Genomic DNA, 19,978 nt, shown 5'->3' on the forward strand with positions numbered 1-19,978 from the left:
ATTCTTTTACGATTCCCCCATCATCACTAACGGGAGTGTTTGAGCGCGTGCATCAGTGAGCTCTGTGCGCTCGCGCTTCATCTCCTCCACACGCGAAGATCGCCGGAACAACGCAGATACACGTGAGGAGGAAAAATCACAGGCATTTATTCATCTCCAAAAAGAAACCGACTGGACTGCGGATTTAAACTGATGTCTGACCAACATTTGGGAATATTTTGCTACAAACCGCACGCGCATCACTGACCGGTGGTAAATGAAAGAAAAGTGCCCAGGCTTGTAGATTCACGTGACGGACGAGTACATGCACGGGGAACTCTTTATAAACGAAAAAAAGAAGCATGATGGAGTAAATACAAAGCCTTCTAAGTGTATAAGTCTTTATGATGGATAAGTTGATGGAGAGGAAGAGAAAAGAAGAGATGCTCCGCAGATGCACGCGCGTGGTGAAGACAGCGTCATGACTTCCTTTGAGCTTAAACCTAAACCCATCATCATGCCGTGGAAGCGCGTGAAAAGCGTGATGAAGAAGAGCGTGCTGCCACTGCCATGAAGTCTGGGTGAAAAGGAGTGTGTGATTGATGCCATCCTGCATGATGCCTAGACTCGGGAGTGAAGAGTGTAAAGTTGCTTTTTAACGAGCAGTGTGACGTCATCCCGGGTGATGCCACTGTGCAGTGAAAAGTTGCATGCCATTCTGTAATGCACAGCGTGACGCCATTGTGAGAGGTCTGCATTTTACAGTGAAGAGTTTGATGCCGTTCTGTGACACGCAATCCAACAACATGCAGGATGCCAGCTACGATGCGTGATGAGATCACTGAGCACTGTGATGCCAGTCTCGTGCCAGTTAAAACATGCCATCACCGCAGTGAAAAGCATCCCCTGCACTTCTGACTTGTGAGCGGCGCCATGCACTTGGCAGACGTGCTCGCGTGCATCGCGGTGCTCGCTGTCCTCGCGGTTTCGTTGCTGTCCAACGCGCTCGTGCTGATCTGCTTCGCGTGCAGCCCCGAGATCAGGAAACGCGCGGCGGGCCTTTTCACGCTCAACCTGGCCACGTGCAACCTGCTGCTCACCGTCACCAACATGCCTCTAACGCTGCTGGCGCTCGCAGGCCACGCGCAACCGGGAGGCAACGGGCTGTGTCGCGCCGCCGCCTTCCTCGAGACTTTTCTGAGCGCCAACGCCATGCTCACCGTGGCCGCTCTCAGCGTGGACGGCTGGATGGCGGTGGTCTTCCCGCTCAGCTACCGCTCCAGGATGCGCCACCGGGACGCTGCGCTGGCGCTCGCCTACGCGTGGGCGCACTCCGCGTGCTTCGCGGCGGCCGCAGCGTGCCTCTCCTGGCTCGGCTACCACAGCCTCTACGCGTCGTGCACGCTGCGTGCCGCCTCCTCCTCCTCCTCCTCCTCCTCCTCCAGCGTACCGTTCGCCGGGTTCACGGTGGCCTTCCACGCGCTCACTTTCCTGCTGTCGCTCGTGGTGCTGTGCGTCGCCTACCTCAAAGTACTCCGAGTCGCGCGCTTCCACTGCAAGCGCATTGACGTGATCACCATGCAGACCCTCGTGCTGCTCGTGGACATTCACCCCAGGTAAGGGGCACGCGCACATCGCTGCCAAAATGTTAAAACTACATTAACATCCATGAACCCTCCCATGAACCCGTTTTATTCCAGCAGTGTAGTGGAAGATCTTGGAAAATGTGTGAACTTACTGTACAGTAAAATCCACAACATGCACAATTTATTAAAATAAACAAATTGAGTGGAAAAAAAAGTCATACACTACTTATAAATATATGTGAAACATTACATGTGACTTTTATGTGAGGTTTACACTGGACAGCGTGATTGTGCTTAAAGTGATGAAGTGAATTAAAACACTAGAGAGGGGTTTGGGGAGTGGGGTTAGATTCCTGCTCCTGTTTTATGTGGGTGGAGTTCTTCTGGGGTTTTCTCCATGTTCTAGGGTTTCTTCCTCCAGTTCAAAGACATGTGTAGTAGTCTGAGTGACGTCTCTGAATTGTGTGTAAGATGTCTCACTGCCTTTGAGCTCAGAGATTTACTCCAGGTTCCTCCAGTCCTCCAACTCTAGACGACTCTGTGTAGGATAAGCGCTAGTGAAAATGGATGGATGCCTGGATGGACAGACTCCTCATTTCCATATCCAGCAAAACAAACACAAATCTCTGTAATCATAGAACGAGTATAAAAGGGTTGTTTAGATGTTTATCTGGAGCAGTGAAAGAGTGCAGCATCTGTTCACCCATATCTCACTCCAGAGCACTTTTTCATGGCCGGCATTTGAGGACCCGTTAAAATGGCTTTTCTTGATGAGGTCAGAGACCTGAGGGGAAAGGAGAAGAGCTGCACACAATATCAGCCTTCACGCTTTCACCTCCAGCACACAGGCTTTAAAAAGCATCTCTGCTTCCAGAATGCCGGAGTCCAACATATCTATTATTTATTTAAGGCAGCAATACTGCATAAACCTGTCGGAAAGCTTCACGGCCGAGACGGTTTAACGACGAACACGGACACTCGGAGACCTTTTTCACTCGGACATGTTTTTGTCTGCTGGTCGATACTGAAGTGAGGACACGATTTGCTGTGGGATTAATCAGTCAGTGTGTTGTTAAGCGTTCATTTTTAACAGAGAAGCTGATGGACACAGCAGAGCAGCATCAGTGAGCTCAGGGATTGATGATGATGTGTATTAGACTGGGGAACGTCTTGGTGCTCAGTGCTCGCTGAAGTGAAGTGCTCGCATGGTACGTTTTTCTCTGCATGCTCGCGTCACTCTTTAGGTTTCACACTCGCATTTCACAGCACCTCACGCTGATTTTTTTAAGGTCCATGCTCTTTACTCTCAGGTATCCATGCTCTCTATTCATCACACTGTTTAAACACCAGGAAGATGCTTCACCAGGTTACTCGTATTGAAGTTCCTCCTCATGCACAGTTTGCAGCTTGGTTTAAAATCCCTACTGTACATTCGTCTCGTCTGGTCATTCATGCAAAAACAATATGATATGATAGATTTCAGCATCACCAACTCCGACTAAGAGGCTTGAACATATTGATTAATATCTCTCTCATTAATATTAACATGTATACGCTTCTTTTAAATTTCAGGGGATGTATGAATCATATTTTACACGTAACCTTACCTAAAGAAAACCCCAGAGCACAATACACCCTGATCGCCACCACACACACACACACACACACAAACACACACACACACACACTAACACTTGTCTGGTGTTGCAGCGTTCGACAGCGATGCCTGGAGGAACAGAGGAGGCGACGGCAGCGAGCAGCCAGAAAGATCAGCACATTCATTGGCACTTTTGTGCTTTGCTTCGCACCCTATGTAATCACAAGGTAAGACACACACACACACACTCATTAAAGAGTGCACTAATATCTGTAAAATACATGAATCTAAAAATGACACTGATTATTGTCTCGAATAATGATCCATTTTATACAGGAACCAAAAAATATATGTACATATATATAGTCTAGATTTTTCTACATCTTTCCAGCATTTTCTGAGACACACACACTGACAAACGGTTCAGGGATGGTTTGGTTCGGTTCAGGATCTTCACTATGCCTCATCATGTCAATTCTGTCAAAACAAAACAAAACAAAAAAAAACAACCCATAACTATATAAAATATCTAATGAAGAAAAGTGTAGTGAAAGGATATACACTGTGGATGGGGGCGGAGTCTACCAGGAAGAGACCACACCCACTAGAATTGAAAGGTTTCACCCTAGGATAAAGCTGATGAATTAGAAGAGCTGCTGTATTTATTTATTTATTGACACTGACGTTCCTGTCTGAAGGACGCTGTTTGGTGAGCAACCAATCAGAACGCTTGCTTTATTTCAGTCCATTTTGACAAATCCATGAATCCTTCACCGATAACTGAACCGTGAAATCTCGGTTCTCGTCCATTTGTTTAACATCTGCGTCTAAATAATAATGTGTATCAAAAGCGTTCACATTCTTCACCTCAGAGTCTTAATGGAGCTCCTAGGAGCGTCAGTCACACTCTCCATGAGCTTCTGACCAGCTTCCACGAGCTTTCCTAGAATTACTAGAATAACTAGGAGGATGAGATGAGGACCAAACTAATGATGAATTAAACTAAAGTGTGTGTGTGTGTAACCGGGTTACTGTGGTGTTAATCAGTCAGTGTGTCGGTGTGTGGTTTGCTGTTAAGTGTGTCGTTAAGGTATTATCTTTAATAGAGAACCTGAAGGACACATCAGAGCAGCGTCAGTGAGAACAAGCTTTAAAAATGAAGGAAGGGGGTGTGTATTAGATTCGGGAGGGTCTCAGTGCTCAGTGCTCGCTGAAGTGAATCACTGCATTCTGAGAAAAGGGAACTAGAATTAGAACTGGGATTTAATTCTGTTTTAAATAAAGATTATTCAGGCAGTCTCGACACCCAGATACGTCTCCTATAGAGGCACAGTCTTTAGGATTAGGAAAAAAGCCCACTATAAAGATATCGTGAAGGTTTTTTGGTGTGTTGCATTACTGACAATCACCTCGTACCAGAGACGTGTCCAGATCTCTGTACTTCACTAAGCACAAAAATTGGCTCTTAATGCAGAACACCCATTAATCCTGAATCTAATCAGCGTCAGGGGTAATCTGTGCAGGAAAAAAAAACAAGAAGGCTCGATATGGTTAAGAAAGCGTGTCACTGAAAAGCCACAAGGTCACAGATAAGTGTTTATCAGAGGTGTTTTACTGCTTCCTACAGCCCCAGTCCCAGGGGAACGGTCCAATGAACTGCTTACACACACACACACACACACACGCACGCACACACACACGCACGCACACACACACACACACACACACACACACACACAAGCTGACCTTGTGATAGAGGATCTGACGCTGCTCCTGCATTTACAGTGTCTGCAGTTTTGATATATTCTACTCACATTATTTTTTTTTCTCCTTATGTAAATTTCCCATCGGGATGAATAAAGTGTCTGTCTATCTGTCTATCCATCCATCTACCTGTCTATCTATCTATCTATCTATCTATCTATCTATCTATCTATCTATCTATCTATCTATCTATCTATCTATCTGTCTGTCTGTCTGTCTGTCTGTCTGTCTATCTATCTATCTATCTATCTATCTATCTATCTATCTATCTATCTGTCTGTCTGTCTGTCTATCTGTCTCTCTGTCTCTCTGTCCGTAGCTCTGTCTATCAATCTATCTATCTACCTGTCTCAGTCTATCTATCTATCTATCTATCTATCTATCTATCTATCTATCTATCTATCTATCTATCTATCTATCTATCTATCTATCTATCTATCTATCTATCTATCTATCTATCTATCTATCTCTTCACTCCTCTGATCTTAACCTCAGCCTGATCTTGAGCCTGTGATATTAAATCAGCATTAATCAGAAAGGTTTATTAAATGGATAATTAAACGTATGTCGTTATTAAAGGGGGAAATAAATAAGCGTGGGAATATTTTTTAGGAGGTGATTCGTTTTCTCGGCCTGGTGATTATCTGAAGATTCCATCAGTCAGAAACGTGACTCTGTAAGAAACAGAAGAAAAATAGAGATGGCAGAATCTTTTTTGTTCATTTTTATACCCTGGATTTAATTCTTCTAGCTCCTTTCTAACCTGACTGTTCCCTTCCATTACTAATCACACTGTCATTTCAGGAAACATAAAAGGCGATTCAATTAAAGTGCACAAAAGGCTAATTGCCGTTGGCTCACGGAGCGAATGCGCATGCGTTACCGGCTTTGTGGAAGTCAGCCAAGGAGATATGACTTTTTTTCCCCACCTTGTGCTGTCAATCACTACGTTCATAAGGCACAGTGACTCCTGCAATCACCAGTACCAGCGTAATAACAATATTCTTAATGTTCCTGTGAGGCAGAAATGAAGACAGTAGGAGGTAAATCAGTGCTGATGTATTATTTATAATGAGGCTGCTAAACACAATGAGCTTTAATTTCATATTATTTCTACTCTGGGCTCTAATCAACATCTAGCTTGAGTTTGAGGGGAAATGACTGTGGGGTCAAACCAGGTTTAAACAGGAAGTCGAAGCTGACATCTTGTCATGTGGTGTGAGTATTTAGAGTTTTGAAGCAGTATGATTAAATATATGCTAATTAAGGAATAAAAAGTGGCTATAATAACAACTTCTAGTGTGTTCTAGCACACCAAGATGATTTTTTAAATGATTTTAATTCTTTCTTTTCATTCTTTTTTTTTAAATGGTACATTTATACAGTTAAATTGTCTTTATTTATCACATTTACATTAGTGCACAGTGAAATTCTTTCTTCACATATCCCATCCTTGGAGGTTGGGGTCAAAGCGCAGGGTCGGCCATGATACAGCCCTTGGAGCAGGGTGGGTTGGGGGCCTTGTGCAAGGGCCCAGTGGTGGCAGCTTGGCAGAGCTGGAGCTTGAATCCTGATCTTCTGGTCATCGACCCAGATTTTATCCAGTTATATATTACGATCTATGAACCAAGTACCAGTTCTCAGCAGCCCTAACCCTCACCAGCTCTCCATTTTCACCCCCTTGACAACAAAACCTGTGAAGTGTAAACAACTCTGTCCTGAAAATATCAGAAAAGCGACAGCATATGAATGAACCGAACCGAACTCCGGCTAAGTTGTGCGTACGTCTGGAAGCCGTTTAAAACTTGTTTTTACAAATTTTTTTCAGTCAGTGAAAGCTGTTTGGAAAGAGTCGACCCACGATACTAATGTTGCCTTCAGCATGCCTTCAAAAGCTAGGGGATTTTCTGGGTGTTTTTTTGTTGACAGATTGGTGGTGTGGGCGGTCCGTTCTATTTTTAGCCCAAGCTTGGTGGCACGACTTCCTGTGAGGAGCCTTGACATGGAATGCTTGGCTTGGGTCAGTTCTTTGTAAGCAGCCATACAGTTTACATACACTCTGTATTGGGAATATTTTTGGGAGCTGGAACGGATTATCTACATTTTAATTATTATTTATGGGAAAATTCGTTTCTTAAAAACTCGCCTCCAGAGACAGTTAAATTCCTATGCCAAGGTTCCACTGTACTGGTTTTACTGGTCTCTATAAAACTAAGCAGCAAAATATATGCTGTTTGCTAGTGTACCAGATTAAAATGTTTTGTTTTTTTAAATGGTATGCATTTCGTTTGGTATATATTGGTTAAGTAGATGCTAACTTAGTAAGACTCACTTTATTTCAAATCAGAAAACCAGTTTAGTTTCATACAAATCTAATGTCCAGTGGGAGTTACATCTGTGATCCATTGGAGATTTCCCAATCAAACGAGTCCCAAAACTCCTAGCCATGATCACCGGCTGTACTATTAAATAGTTTAAAAGGTTTAAAGGATTAAATCATTTATAAGAAGTCCATGCAGGATTCAGAGATGTCGGTATTCTGAGCGTGTATCTGTATTTGAGGGATGAGTAAGCAGAAGGAGGTTCACGGTGCCGAGGCTGAACTTCTCACATCCTCACTGTGTTTGTGATATACATCAGCACTGCTGTGTGCGATATGCTAATGCGCTAACAGCTTTGCTCTCTTTATCCAACTCCCAGTCTTCCTTAGATGATATGATGGATGTCTGTATTGTAATTAGAGCAAGCTCGTGTGTGTGTGTGTGTAGCAGTCTCTGATGGTTCAGCGAGTGTGTTGCCATTAATTAGATTTCCAGAGAAGAGACTCGATGCTCAGGATTTTAATAAAATAATGAGGAGCAGATTTTATAAATGCCAGCGGCTGTCTTACAGTAAAGATGTGTGTTCTCAACATCCTCAACTGTGTCTGTGTGTGTGTGTGTGTATGTGTGTGTGTGTATATGTGTATGTGTGTGTATGTGTGTGTGTATGTGTGTGTGTGTGTGTATTTGTGTGTGTATGTGTGTGTGTGTGTATGTGTGTGTGTGTGTATGTGTATGTGTGTGTGTGTGTGTGTATGTGTGTGTGTGTGTGTGTGTGTATGTGTGTGTGTGTGTATATGTGTGTGTGTGTGTGTGTGTGTGTGTATGTGTGTGTGTGTGTGTGTATGTGTGTGTGTGTATATGTGTGTGTGTGTGTGTGTGTATATGTGTGTGTGTATGTGTGTGTGTATGTGTGTGTGTGTATGTGTGTGTGTGTGTGTGTGTATGTGTGTGTGTGTGTGTGTGTCTGCTCTGAATTACAGCCCTATGACAGAGTGCATAATATGAGGCATTTACAAATAAGAAAATATAAAAATTCTTTCTTTTTATTAGAACCTCTAACTATAGCACTTTAAAAAATATATATATTTTAGCGATCTATAGCCGCTGTAGCTGTAGGTCCAATGTGTGTGAAGGTCCATTGGATGCTGATGTGGCTGAATGAAGGAAAACATGAAACATCATATGTATTCAGAGTGTATTTCACAGAAATAATGTGTACAGGTTTTTGGTCAGGTGTCTAGCTGCAGAGATCACGTTGTATAAGGAGCTAGTTTTAATAAAGAACAGCTTGAATAAACATGTCTAAATCCTCACAAGCGTGAGTGCGATATCTGATGAACGTGGTGCCACATGGAGAACAAACAACTCAGCTGTCAAAATGTCTGCCACGCAAAAGAGTGTTCTGATCTATATATAGTCACGTTTTTGACCGAAGGGTTTTCCCCAGACTGCCACACACACATTTGCATATTTATTTATTTTTTTAAATCTATTTTTACTCTGGGAATGGATTTAAAAAAGCAAAAAAAGCAAAGATGCCCAAAAGATTAGAAGAAAATAAAGATGTAGGACGTCCAGTGAGATGAAATGAATGTTAAATATGATCAGGATTATAAATAGACCTGGCAACAATATGGAGAAGTTGTAGCTAAGTGTTTAGGTGGTTCAAGTGGTTAAGGTACTGGGTTGTTGATTGGTGGACCTGGGTATGAGCCCCAGCACCACTAAGATCCACTGTTGGGCAATTGAGCAGGGCCGTTTCTGCTGTAGGGGTGCTGTATCATAGCTGCCTTTGTGCTCTGACCCCAACTTGCTCAGCTGGGATATGTGAAGAAAACTATGTGTGATGGATGTGTATTAAAGGCTTCTTCTTAAGGGTTATACAACTGATTGTGAGGTTGTATAAAATGAGATAAAATATAAGTTGCTCTGGAAAAAACACAACCGGGAAACATGACAGGGAATTTAATTGGATTGCATCCAAACCTCAAGGCATTGCCTTCACCCAGACGAGTCACTGTAAGAGTTCAGACTCTCGGATCAGTCTCTCAGTTTCTCTTCGGAAAGCTAAAATGACGAAGTGGTTACAACGAGTGGAAGTGACTCTAATAAGTGGAAACAGAAGAGAAAGAGAGAGAGAGAGAGAGAGAGAGAGAGAGAGAGTGAGGAGAGAGAATGCAATTTTATCTTCTCTGTGGGTTTTTTTTTCCGCTTAAATCTAATTCCTAGGATTCAGTCCGTAGCTCTAGCTTGGAGGTAGCCTTGTGATACCGCTGTGGTTTATTCATTAAATATCAGGATACACTACAGAATCAGAGGATGTGCTGTAATTGCTGTAAAGTCTGTTTATTCAAGCATTTCCAGTCATCATGGTCATATCACCAGGAGACACGGTCCTCACAGGCAGATCCATCATCAACTAACAGAAGACAGGCAACTAGGACAACTAAAACGAGAAACAAAGAAATGGGGAATTAAGGACGTACACTGGGGGGAAATCAAAAAATATTTACACACACTGTGTTCCTGAACAATGTCCTATTTCCAAAAACAGGCAGAATGTGACGTGATGCTGAAGTAAAGTAATCCGTGACAGGGTGTGGGGTAAAGCGGGTGCACTTTGCTCCCTCAGAAGGATTTTCAGACAAAAAAATTGCTTCTCTAGAAATTTGCTGAACTTTTTCTACATCTGGGTAGAAACCAAACACCACTATCACCCTGAGAACACGTCTCTGCAGTGAAGCATGGTGGAGGTAGTAACAGTGGTAGATCAAGTGGTTAAGGCTCTGTTTCTTTGACCGGAAGATGGAGGTTCAAGCCCCAGCACTGCCAAGCTGCCACATTGCACAAGGCCCCCAACCCTCACTGCTCCAGGGGCGCTGTATCATGGCTGACCCTGCACTCTGACCCCAACTCTCAAGGATTGGATATGTGAAGAAAGAATTTGACTGTGCAGTAATGTATATGGGACAAATAAATACAACTTAATGTTCAGCCTTTTTGTTGCTTCTCTGACTAATCCCCTTGTTACCTGCTCACAGATTTCCTCGAATTAACATATTCTGTTGATTTCATGATGGATTCATGTCACCAAATTCAAATGGAACACCAGATGTTCCACTGAGCTGATTATAAGACCTCTGAACTTACACAACAAAGGGCAAACTTCGAAAACATTTATGTTACTCATTCATAAATAATTTAGTAAATTATATTGAGGTATCCTCATGGGCCTCCTGGTGGTCCAGCGGCAGGAACCCAGGCTTTCATTGCTGTGGCCCTGATTCGATTCCCAGGCAGGGAGCTAATCCGGCCACTGAAGAGTTAACTCTCAGTACCGGTCCCAAGCCTGGCTAAAATGGGAGGGTTGCATCAGGAAGGACATCCAGCGTAAAACCTGTGCCAAAAAATCGAAACATGCGGACCAAATGATCTGCTGTGTCGACCCCGAATAGGGAGGGAGCAGCCAAAAGAACAACAACAACATATTGAGGTATCTTCATGGGGGTATTTTGTGTAGATTCATGACATGGAGCACTATAAAAATGGTCAAGGTACAGGCAGTGTTTCCAAGGAGACAGGTTTAAATGCAATGGTACAGGTTGTTTTGAAGGGTTTATATAAAGGCTTGTCCATTAATTTTGACACCCCTAACAATTATGCCCCTCTGTCCCACTCAAAGACATGCCCACCGCCCACTGGATCATTCTTGTCTTGTTAGTTCTGATGTGGAACCTAAAATGGCCAGTGTTTTTCAAATCTTTCCTTCCTCCTGTACTGCATGTACTAGTGTTTGCCTGCTCACAGGGAGGGTTTGTTAATAAGAAGATGAGTTCTGGTAGGAGAAACGCTGAAGTATGCAGCGTAGGAGCAGATGAGCACCAGCTGAAAAAAATTATGAGTAATAGAAATGACAGAATTTCATTAAACCTATCAGGAATCTGCTGATTTTAATGCTAAAATCTCCCTGTTTTTGTCTGTCATAGGCTTCTGGAGCTTTGGCCTGCAGTTCCTATAAACCAGCACTGGGGGGTGCTGTGTAAGTGTCTGGCCTACAGTAAAGCAGCATGTGACCCCTTCGTCTACTCCCTGCTCCGGCACCAGTACCGCAAAGCCTGCACTGACATCATCAACCGGATCCTAAAACGCAGATCTATGAACTCGGCAGACGAATGGCGCCGAGCGAACGGTCCCAACACTGTCGTTCAGGCCATGGAGCTGCCAGGAACACTGAAGGAATGCACAGCATAAGAAAGGTGATGAGGATGAGGCTTCTACACACAAGAAACATGAAGATTCCTTTCAACTCTCGGATCCTACCAAAAGCATTCACTGGAATTTCCTGAACTAGTTGTCCTTTAGAAGGGATGATTCAAATTGGAAAAGCTGCAATGAGTTTTTTGAACAGAAATGTTTTGGAGAATTCAGGTTTCTGGAGAGTTCTGGAGAGTCCTGGGTTAAGAACTCCAAGAGCACTGCATTTTCAAGACATCCTGAAGAGTTCCCCATACTGCTATGGAGGTTTCAGAGTATTTTCTTTAGAGATTCTCCAGGATTTTACTGATTTCCAGAGAAATTCCAGAGAATTTTAGTCTCTACATTCACTACATCATTCCATTTTAAAGACTTTAAAAGAACTGAACATTTTTATTCCTTAGAGCAGTAGATCCTTGAGAATAGGTCCTTTGCTTCTCTGAAATGGAAGATTTTGGAATTTTATACATTGGTCCATCCTCTGGGCTGAAAGGTCGGAAAGAGTTCCATCCTGGAGGATGATGATGTTCTAAATGGTTTTACAGAATCTTGGTGGATTCTAGAAAGCTCACTTTCCAGTATTTAAAAAAAAAAGAGAGTATTATAGGAATCCTTAGGTTCTCTGATTTTACAAGGCTTCTAAGAGTACCATTAAGCTAAAATACAAAGATTCTAGAAGAAAGCCCAGTTCACCAAGAAGGTTGAACACAAGAGGGTTCTAGAGAGTTCCTTACAATTCATGCAAGTGGACTGTTGTATAGAGTTATACTGTTCACAGCAGAATATTCTAGAGTGGAGTGAAACCTTCCGCACACTTTAGAGAGCCCAATAGCCTACAATGTGGACTTCCAGAACAATTCTAGAGCATTCCATGGCATTATGGAGAGGGGATGATTTTACAGTTATGGTGTTCACAGCAGAATGTTTTAGAGACTTTAGTTCTCTAAAATTGAAGGTTTTACAAAGTTCTATTCATGTATATTGCAAAAAAAGAATTTAGAACACTTGAATGCCTGGAACAGAACTGTAAAACCTTAAACAGAACTCTACAAAATATTCTGTACTGGACAAAATAACTGTATAGAGAGTTCTGCTTAAGGTTTTACAGTTTCAGAGAGTTTCATCCATCTGAAATATGAAAAGGAATTCCAGAACACTCTAATGCCTGGAACGTCTGTAAAATTACGGAGAAATCTGAAGTCACTGACTACAGTAGAATATTCTAGAGTTTACTTCTCTAGCGTGAACCTCTTCCACAGAGTACCATGTTAAAATTGCAAAGTTTGCAGTTTGAAAAAAGATTTTTTTCTCCCAGCTACATGGAATGTAGATTTCTAGAAAGTTCTAGAGCATGGAGCACATTATAAAGTTACATTGTCCAGAACAGAATATTCTAGAGAGATCTATCTTCTAAAATTGAAGGTTTTACCAGTTTCAGAGGGTTCCATCCATCTAAAATGCGAAAAGAATTCCAGTCTGCCCAATTGCCTGGAAATTCTGGAGAATTCTAGAGAAATTTGTAGAGATGTATAGAGTAGAATATTCTAGAGAACACTTCCTAGTAAAAATTAAAGGATTCAAAAGATTTCTTCCTCCCCAACTTTGTGGAATGCAGATTTCTAGAGAGTTCTACAGAGTGGAACACGTTATAAAGTTATGTTGTCCAGGACAGAATATTCTAGAGAGTTCTGTTTAAGGTTTTGCCAGTTTCAGATTTGCCAAATTCTAGAATGCCTAGAATGAAGAATTCTAGAGAGTTCTGGAGAGTGGAACATTGTATAAAGCTGTATAGTTTCTCTAGGATGAATGATTTGATTCTCTAGAAGATTGTGCTGGGTTTTATAGAATTCCATCCATCTGAAATGATCTGAAAAAAAAAGATATGTAATTCAAGAGAATTCTGGAGTTTACACAGTTCTATAGAGTTATGTTGTCCACAGTAGAATCTTCTCAAGAGTGTCTGGAATTGGGATTGTCTGGAAGTTTTGACCGAGTTCCAGAGATTTCATTTATTCTTGAGATTTCTGGAAAGCTCTGAAGGTGTTTCTACAGGAACATGCTGGAGAACATCTGTTCGGACTTGCCTACTGATTTCTCCTGCTTGATTAGACTTCCAGAATCATGGTGGAGCAGAAGGTGCGAGGTGTCAATGTCACGACAGGATTTATAGATATATATTTCGGTATATTTTTGTTTCAGATGCTGATAAAAGGATTTTAAAAGACATGATCTTTGGAAGCTCAGATTTGGGCGTGGCTACAGGACCTTGTGAGACAACGCCATTTTCAGTAGAAGCGCACAAACAAGACGGACGACTAACCCTGAAATGTAGCACTGATATCTAGCTCAACCTGTGCTCCTTAGACAGGAGTCTAGTGCTGCTATCGTCTGTGACATGTACAGAGAAAACCTTTTCATTTCATTCCTGTTCATTTGAACAACAAGACCCTGAGGATAGAGTCTTATCTACTGACTCGGGACAATCGGAGACACACTGGACCGTGCTGCGGAGCGGGAACCGGCGAGCGTCGGGGAAATCGTCGTGGGCTTCAAGCAGAATCCTCTCATCCATGAACGCCACTGTCTCTCTTGAAACCTTTGTCGTTTCCCCCACATGCTCCAGCCGACTCTCTCAGAAACCAATTAGTCCGTGGCTGGCAGCTGAGAGAGAGAAAGAAAGAGAGGGGAAAGAAAGAGAGAGAGAGAGAGAGAGAGAGAGAGAAGACGACGCTCCCTCCTGGCTTCTCCGACTGTCGGATTAATTGACAGAGTTTCCCTGCTCCAGGACAAGCGAAAGGACAAATCGCCTCCGCTGGGTATTTAGTGCCTTTTTCCTCCAGCGTGATTGGATTGAGATCGAGATCAGCTAGCATCATGGCTAACAGCTAACACCAGACTCCAGCTGTGGATCGTGTTTATTTGTGATGGTTGGAGAAAGTGTGTTTTGGGAATAAACTTAAAAGTATTCGTAGCTTGTTTTATTAGGTGGCGTGAAATTCCGCATGAATCCGTTTTCTTATCTTTTGAAACGATTATGACCTAGCAACCAACTACCTCGACGCGCACCTAGATCAGTTTATAGCCAGTAAAGAACGATGAATTTGTTAGAAAAAGGAAAATATATCTCAACATCTCGTGAAATCAAAACGCTATCACTCGAAAGAACACCACAGCGCTGGCGAGTCCTCCACTCTGATTGGTCAGAAAGTATTGATTATCCATTAACCGCCGATAGCAGCTTTCATTTCTGACGCCTTATCGTTTCTATAGTAACCAAACGGCTCATTCACACGGACTTCCATGTTTCAAAAAAAAGGTGTAATTGTTGATATTGTGAAGTTTCTCTTCTCTTCTTCTCTTATGTTTATTGAGTATTTCTGGAAGGAGTCTCCAGTGTCAGAGCTGAAGCTGGACCTTTCAGAACAGAGACGTTTCTAGCTGCTGTAGCGAAAGTGAGAACAGGAACTTGTTTTGTGGTAGAATATAAGATGTGACTCAACGGATAAAAAGCGTCACTTGTCGTCGATTTTCTTTTTCTTCAAATTAGCAGTGATTAGAAATGGATCCCTCGGGGACGTGCCGTTACAGGCAAATCATCACCATCGTAGTAGCAGAGGTTGGATTGTTTTCCTGTAACAGAGTGTTTTATTGTGTAGTTAGTAGCTAGCAAGCTGCAGCGCACATGCTAGTGGTATAATAAAACATGCTGCCATGCTACTGAGCTGGCTAAGCTGACTTCCTGTTTCAAAAGGAAATTTCCTGAGCACTTTAAATGTTACACTTCATCTACAGAAGAGCGGCAAAACATACAGATTAACATTCTGAAGTTCTGGAAAATCTAGAAGTAGGATGGAAATGAATTCATGAGATCTGTGTGTGTGTGTGTGTGTGTGAAGTCTTTTGTAGCAGCTAATTTGGTTTGTTTCGTCCACATCGTTTCATATGTTGGCCATTTTGTTTTTTATTTCTTCTTTCATTCCCTTTTTTATTTCTCTATATTATTTTTTAAACCATTAACTCCTCCAGCCCATGAATGTGACTCCAGGACCTGGGGATAAGTGTGTGTTTATTAATATACACTACCAGTCAAAAGTTTGGACACACCTTCTAATTCCATGGTCTTTCCTGATGTTTATTTCTTTCTACATTGTAAAACAATGCTGAAGGCGGCCGAAATCCGCAATAATGTCCTTTGAACAGTTGATATTGAGATATGTCTGCTACTGATGCTCTGTAAAGCCTTCATAACGCCTCTAATCTGAGGTGCTGTTAATTGGTGATTTCTGAGGCTGGTCACTAAATGAACTTCTCCTCTGCAGCAGAGGTCAGTTTTGGTGTTGCTTTACTGGGATGGTCTTCATGTGAGCCAGTTTCATCATGGTGCTTGATGGGTTTTGCAAATGCACTTGACAATACTGTTCTTGCAAGAACTATTCCAGAACACCTGACCTTCGTGTCTTAAAATAACAACTGACTGGTTTTTGTTGTCATTACATATGGATTACTGAAGTCCATGTGTGTTATTTCATAGTTCTGAAATCTCCAGTATTGTTCGAGAATGTAGAAAATAAATCCCTAAACAAAAAACACTGAATTAAAAGGTGTGTCCAAACTTTTGACTGGTAGTGTATATATATATAAAAAAATGAGAATCACTTTATACGATATAACAATCAAGAAGACGAGTGTTAGACATTTTATTATAAAATACATGAAATGATGATGATGATGATGATGAAGGCAGTTCTCCTGATTGGGATCTACCTGGATGCTAGCGTGAGCTCATTAGCATGCTATCAGCTGTGCTATCTGCTAATCGCTTCCACTTGCCCACGCGGCGTTCCTTTCTCCGGTCTGAAGTGTGTATCAGTGTGCACCATGCCACATACACACAAACACATACACACACACACACACACACACACACACACCGTCTACTCCTAGCACAAGAGGATTTTTAACAAGAGGAACACACTCGACCCTGGAGGCGGAGTCAGAGAGCAGGAGTTCCTGATTAGTTTCCTGCAGTAGAAATGCGGAAAACCATAAGGATGACATCATTTACATACAACTTCATACAAAGTCATGGATACTTGTTACCATGGAAACGGCTAATTTAGAAGTTCCTTGCTCGTCGGACTGAACCCCGGATATTAGACAGTAGGGGATATTAGACAGTAGGGGATGAGTTTATTTGATGAAATCCCACTGCAGGAAGCCTATTCGGGAATATTAGCATTCAGGGTTTTTGCTAATCTGACATATTGGTGGCGTTAACCCGCTAATGCAGCTAGCTAGCGCAGCTTTTCAAATTAGCAGTCCATCACATTATAGTGCGTTGATGGGATTTTTCTCTCGTCACCACCAGAAAATCTGTTTAAACACGCACACGCACGCATACACACACGCATACACACACACACACACACACGCATACACACACGCACACGCATACATACATAGACACACACCTACACTCACTTATACTCACACACATATACATAACCATATACACACATACACACACACACGGCTCTCTGAGGAACAGTAAATTTCAATTAGATGAGTAGCTGCTGGTCTGGAGAGGTCACTTGGGGTCAGTGAGCGTGTGTCGTGTGTCACAGCACGAGTGGAATTTAATAACAGAGCTGTGCTGTGAATCTGAAATCCAGTGAGCAGCACCGCCACTTCCTCTGACGCTCCGATCTCCGGGTTTATCGGAATTCTGACCGGAGACTCCACCTGATTACCTGAATATTTAATTAATGCCTAATAATTAACACCGGGAAAATGATGAAGAACTTTATAAATTACAGAGGCACTGTAGATTATTAACCTCACACCTGCAGGGGGTTCCATTCCTGCCTCTGCCCTGTGTGTGTGTGTTTTTACATGTTCTCCCTGTGCTTCCGGGTTTGCTCTGTTTTCTCTGGTTTCCTCCTTTAGTCCACAGACGTGCTGTAGCTGATCTGTGTGTGTGTGTGTGTTTGTGTGTATATATGGTTATGTATGTTTGTGTATGTGTGAGTGAGTGTGCCTATGTGTTTATGTGTATCTGTGAGCGCATTTGAGTGTGTATGAGTGTAGATGTGTGTATATATATATATATATATATATATATATATATATATATATATATACATATGTGTGTGTGTGCGCATGTATGTGTGTGTGAGCGCGTGTCCGCGTCGGTGTGTGTGTGAGCATGTGTGTGTGTATTTGTTTTTATGTATATGTGTGAGGCTGTGAGTGAGTGTGTATATGTTATGTGCGTGTGTTAATGTGGGAATGTGTGCACATGTGTGTGTGTGTATATGTAAGTGTGTGTATGTATGTGTGTATATATATATATATATATATTTATATATGTGTGTGTGTGTGTGTCCTGTAACGAGTTGTCCCCCAGATGTCCTGTGACTCAGTGTAGAATAAACACTCTAGTGAACATGGCAGCTGTTCAGATCTGATGGAGTTTTTTTCAGAGCTACCCTCTTCCTGTTTTTATACGTTTCCCCTTAACATGGTGATCACGACTCTTCTAATCGCACCATCAGTTTAGAATAAAAATAAAATCTCCACTGTTCCTCGAGATGAAGAGTGGACAGCTTCAGGAAGTGCTGACAGCCAATCAGAGCGCAGTGCTCACCATTCTGAAGCTTGTGGCCAGAAAAGTTACACTCATATACTGTCAGGACATTCACCATACTCATACACACACACACACACACACACACACATACATATACACACATCCATACACACACAAACAACACTTTATTATTGTTATTTATTTTAACGTCTTCAGTTTATTTATTTATTTATGAGTCTGATTCTTTCCAGTTCCTGATATTTGAGACTCACTTCCACCTGAGACTTTTCACTTCTCCTGACACTATTCCCCCACACCCTGAACATGACCACGCCCCCAGCTCCGCCCGTTTCTTCTCCCATCCCTTCATCGGCTCTTTTGCACAGAATAGACACTAGCACTAGCCGAGCAAGGATCGTGTGCTGTTACTCAGTGAAACTAAAGCAGACCGTGTGTGTGTGTGTGTGTTTAGTTTTAGAAAATCCAGAAAAAAATGGACAATAAACAATATTTTTGTGTAATCAATTCCTATGAAATTCCTAAGAAATGTTTTAGAAGATGTGATAAAGTGGGTTATTTTTTTTTATAGTCCTGTAAATAAGTAGATGAAGAGAAATGTCTGTATTTTGACTTTAAAGTACATGAAATAAAGCTGGTATTAAAATTTAAACCACTTTTATTCGTCCTTTTATTACCCATTATGCATCAGGGTGCTATGGAACACCATCAGCTACCATCATTTAACACAGCGCTTTATCAATGAAGGCTCTGCGTAACGCGGCCGGCTTTAGCCAGGATGATTAACAGTGTGTACCGTACAGTACAGCATGGCGCTAATCTCTCAGAGCGCTAATTAACCTGTTAGCTAGCCTGTGATTTGTCTAGAGGATGTGCATACCTCTGAATTTTCCACCACAAAACATCTACTTCAAGTGTAGAACCATCTGACAATGCTAATTTATTCTAATCCATGCTAATTACCCAAGCAGCAACGGTGCTGCGTCCCAGATGCTAAAAGGCACGTTAGCATTCCTTTAGCAATGCGAGTTATTTAAAAGGTCAGATGACAAAAAACAGACATTTCTTGTTTGGAAACAGCTCAGTGATACTCAGTTATTGCTTCACAGTTCCTTAAAAAAATATCGACAACAGAATGTTTGTAATATTTACAAACCTACAGGGTTAAAGGGCTGAAGAGCTGAGAGAATGTTAAAACGTTTTAATTTACTCTGCTAAATTAATGTACGTTAGTACATTAATGAGCTCAACATCGTGGATTATCCATACACACACAGACACACACACTGATAGCTACACTGTGTAGCATGAGAACAGTGAACGAACACAGAAGTGATTTTGAGAAAACAGGAACGTTTAGCCATGTCCCAAATGACACACTACACACTTACACACTGCACTCTAGCATCTAGGGTATGAACGTTATGAAGGTTTATTCGCTAACAGGAAGTAGACACCAGTGCTATCTTCAGAGAGCTTTGCGAGACGTCTCATCCGTCAGAGTATCGTCGGTCATCTTGGAACGTTTTCTCATCCAGCGTCAATGCCTGGGAGCTCCGCCACTTTTGTGCTACGTAAGCTAAGCAGAGAGCGTTGGAGTGCCTGAAGCGTCCAACGTTCCACACTTATATAAGTGAACCATCCGGGTTCTTCTTCTAGTGTGAACACACCACACACACTATTTACACTCCACACGGGTAGAATAGTGCACAAGAGTGAGATTTGGGACAGGGATTTAGAACTAGATGTCCAGTGGTGACTTGACCGAAGCAGTTCGGATCTCAGGAACCCTTTCAGGAGTTGGTTTGATTTTGAGTTAAGGGAACATGCAGTCCAGACAGACGTGTGTTGTAGATTTGGGACACAG

The 19,978-nt window shown here is 42.2% G+C and overlaps 1 protein-coding gene across 1 annotated transcript; it reads left to right on the forward strand.

Moving 5' to 3' along the window:
• Positions 1-37: 37 nt before the first annotated feature.
• LOC131363191 (G-protein coupled receptor 26-like) lies at positions 38-18,744 on the forward strand. Its single transcript, XM_058405504.1, has 3 exons — positions 38-1,595; positions 3,276-3,389; positions 11,237-18,744. The coding sequence occupies exons 1-3, from the start codon at positions 913-915 to the stop codon at positions 11,499-11,501; spliced, it is 1,062 nt and encodes a 353-aa protein (XP_058261487.1). The 5' UTR covers positions 38-912; the 3' UTR covers positions 11,502-18,744.
• The last annotated feature ends 1,234 nt before the right edge of the window (positions 18,745-19,978 follow it).

This window comes from Hemibagrus wyckioides, linkage group LG13, assembly GCF_019097595.1.
Source record: "Hemibagrus wyckioides isolate EC202008001 linkage group LG13, SWU_Hwy_1.0, whole genome shotgun sequence".
NCBI lineage: Eukaryota > Metazoa > Chordata > Actinopteri > Siluriformes > Bagridae > Hemibagrus > Hemibagrus wyckioides.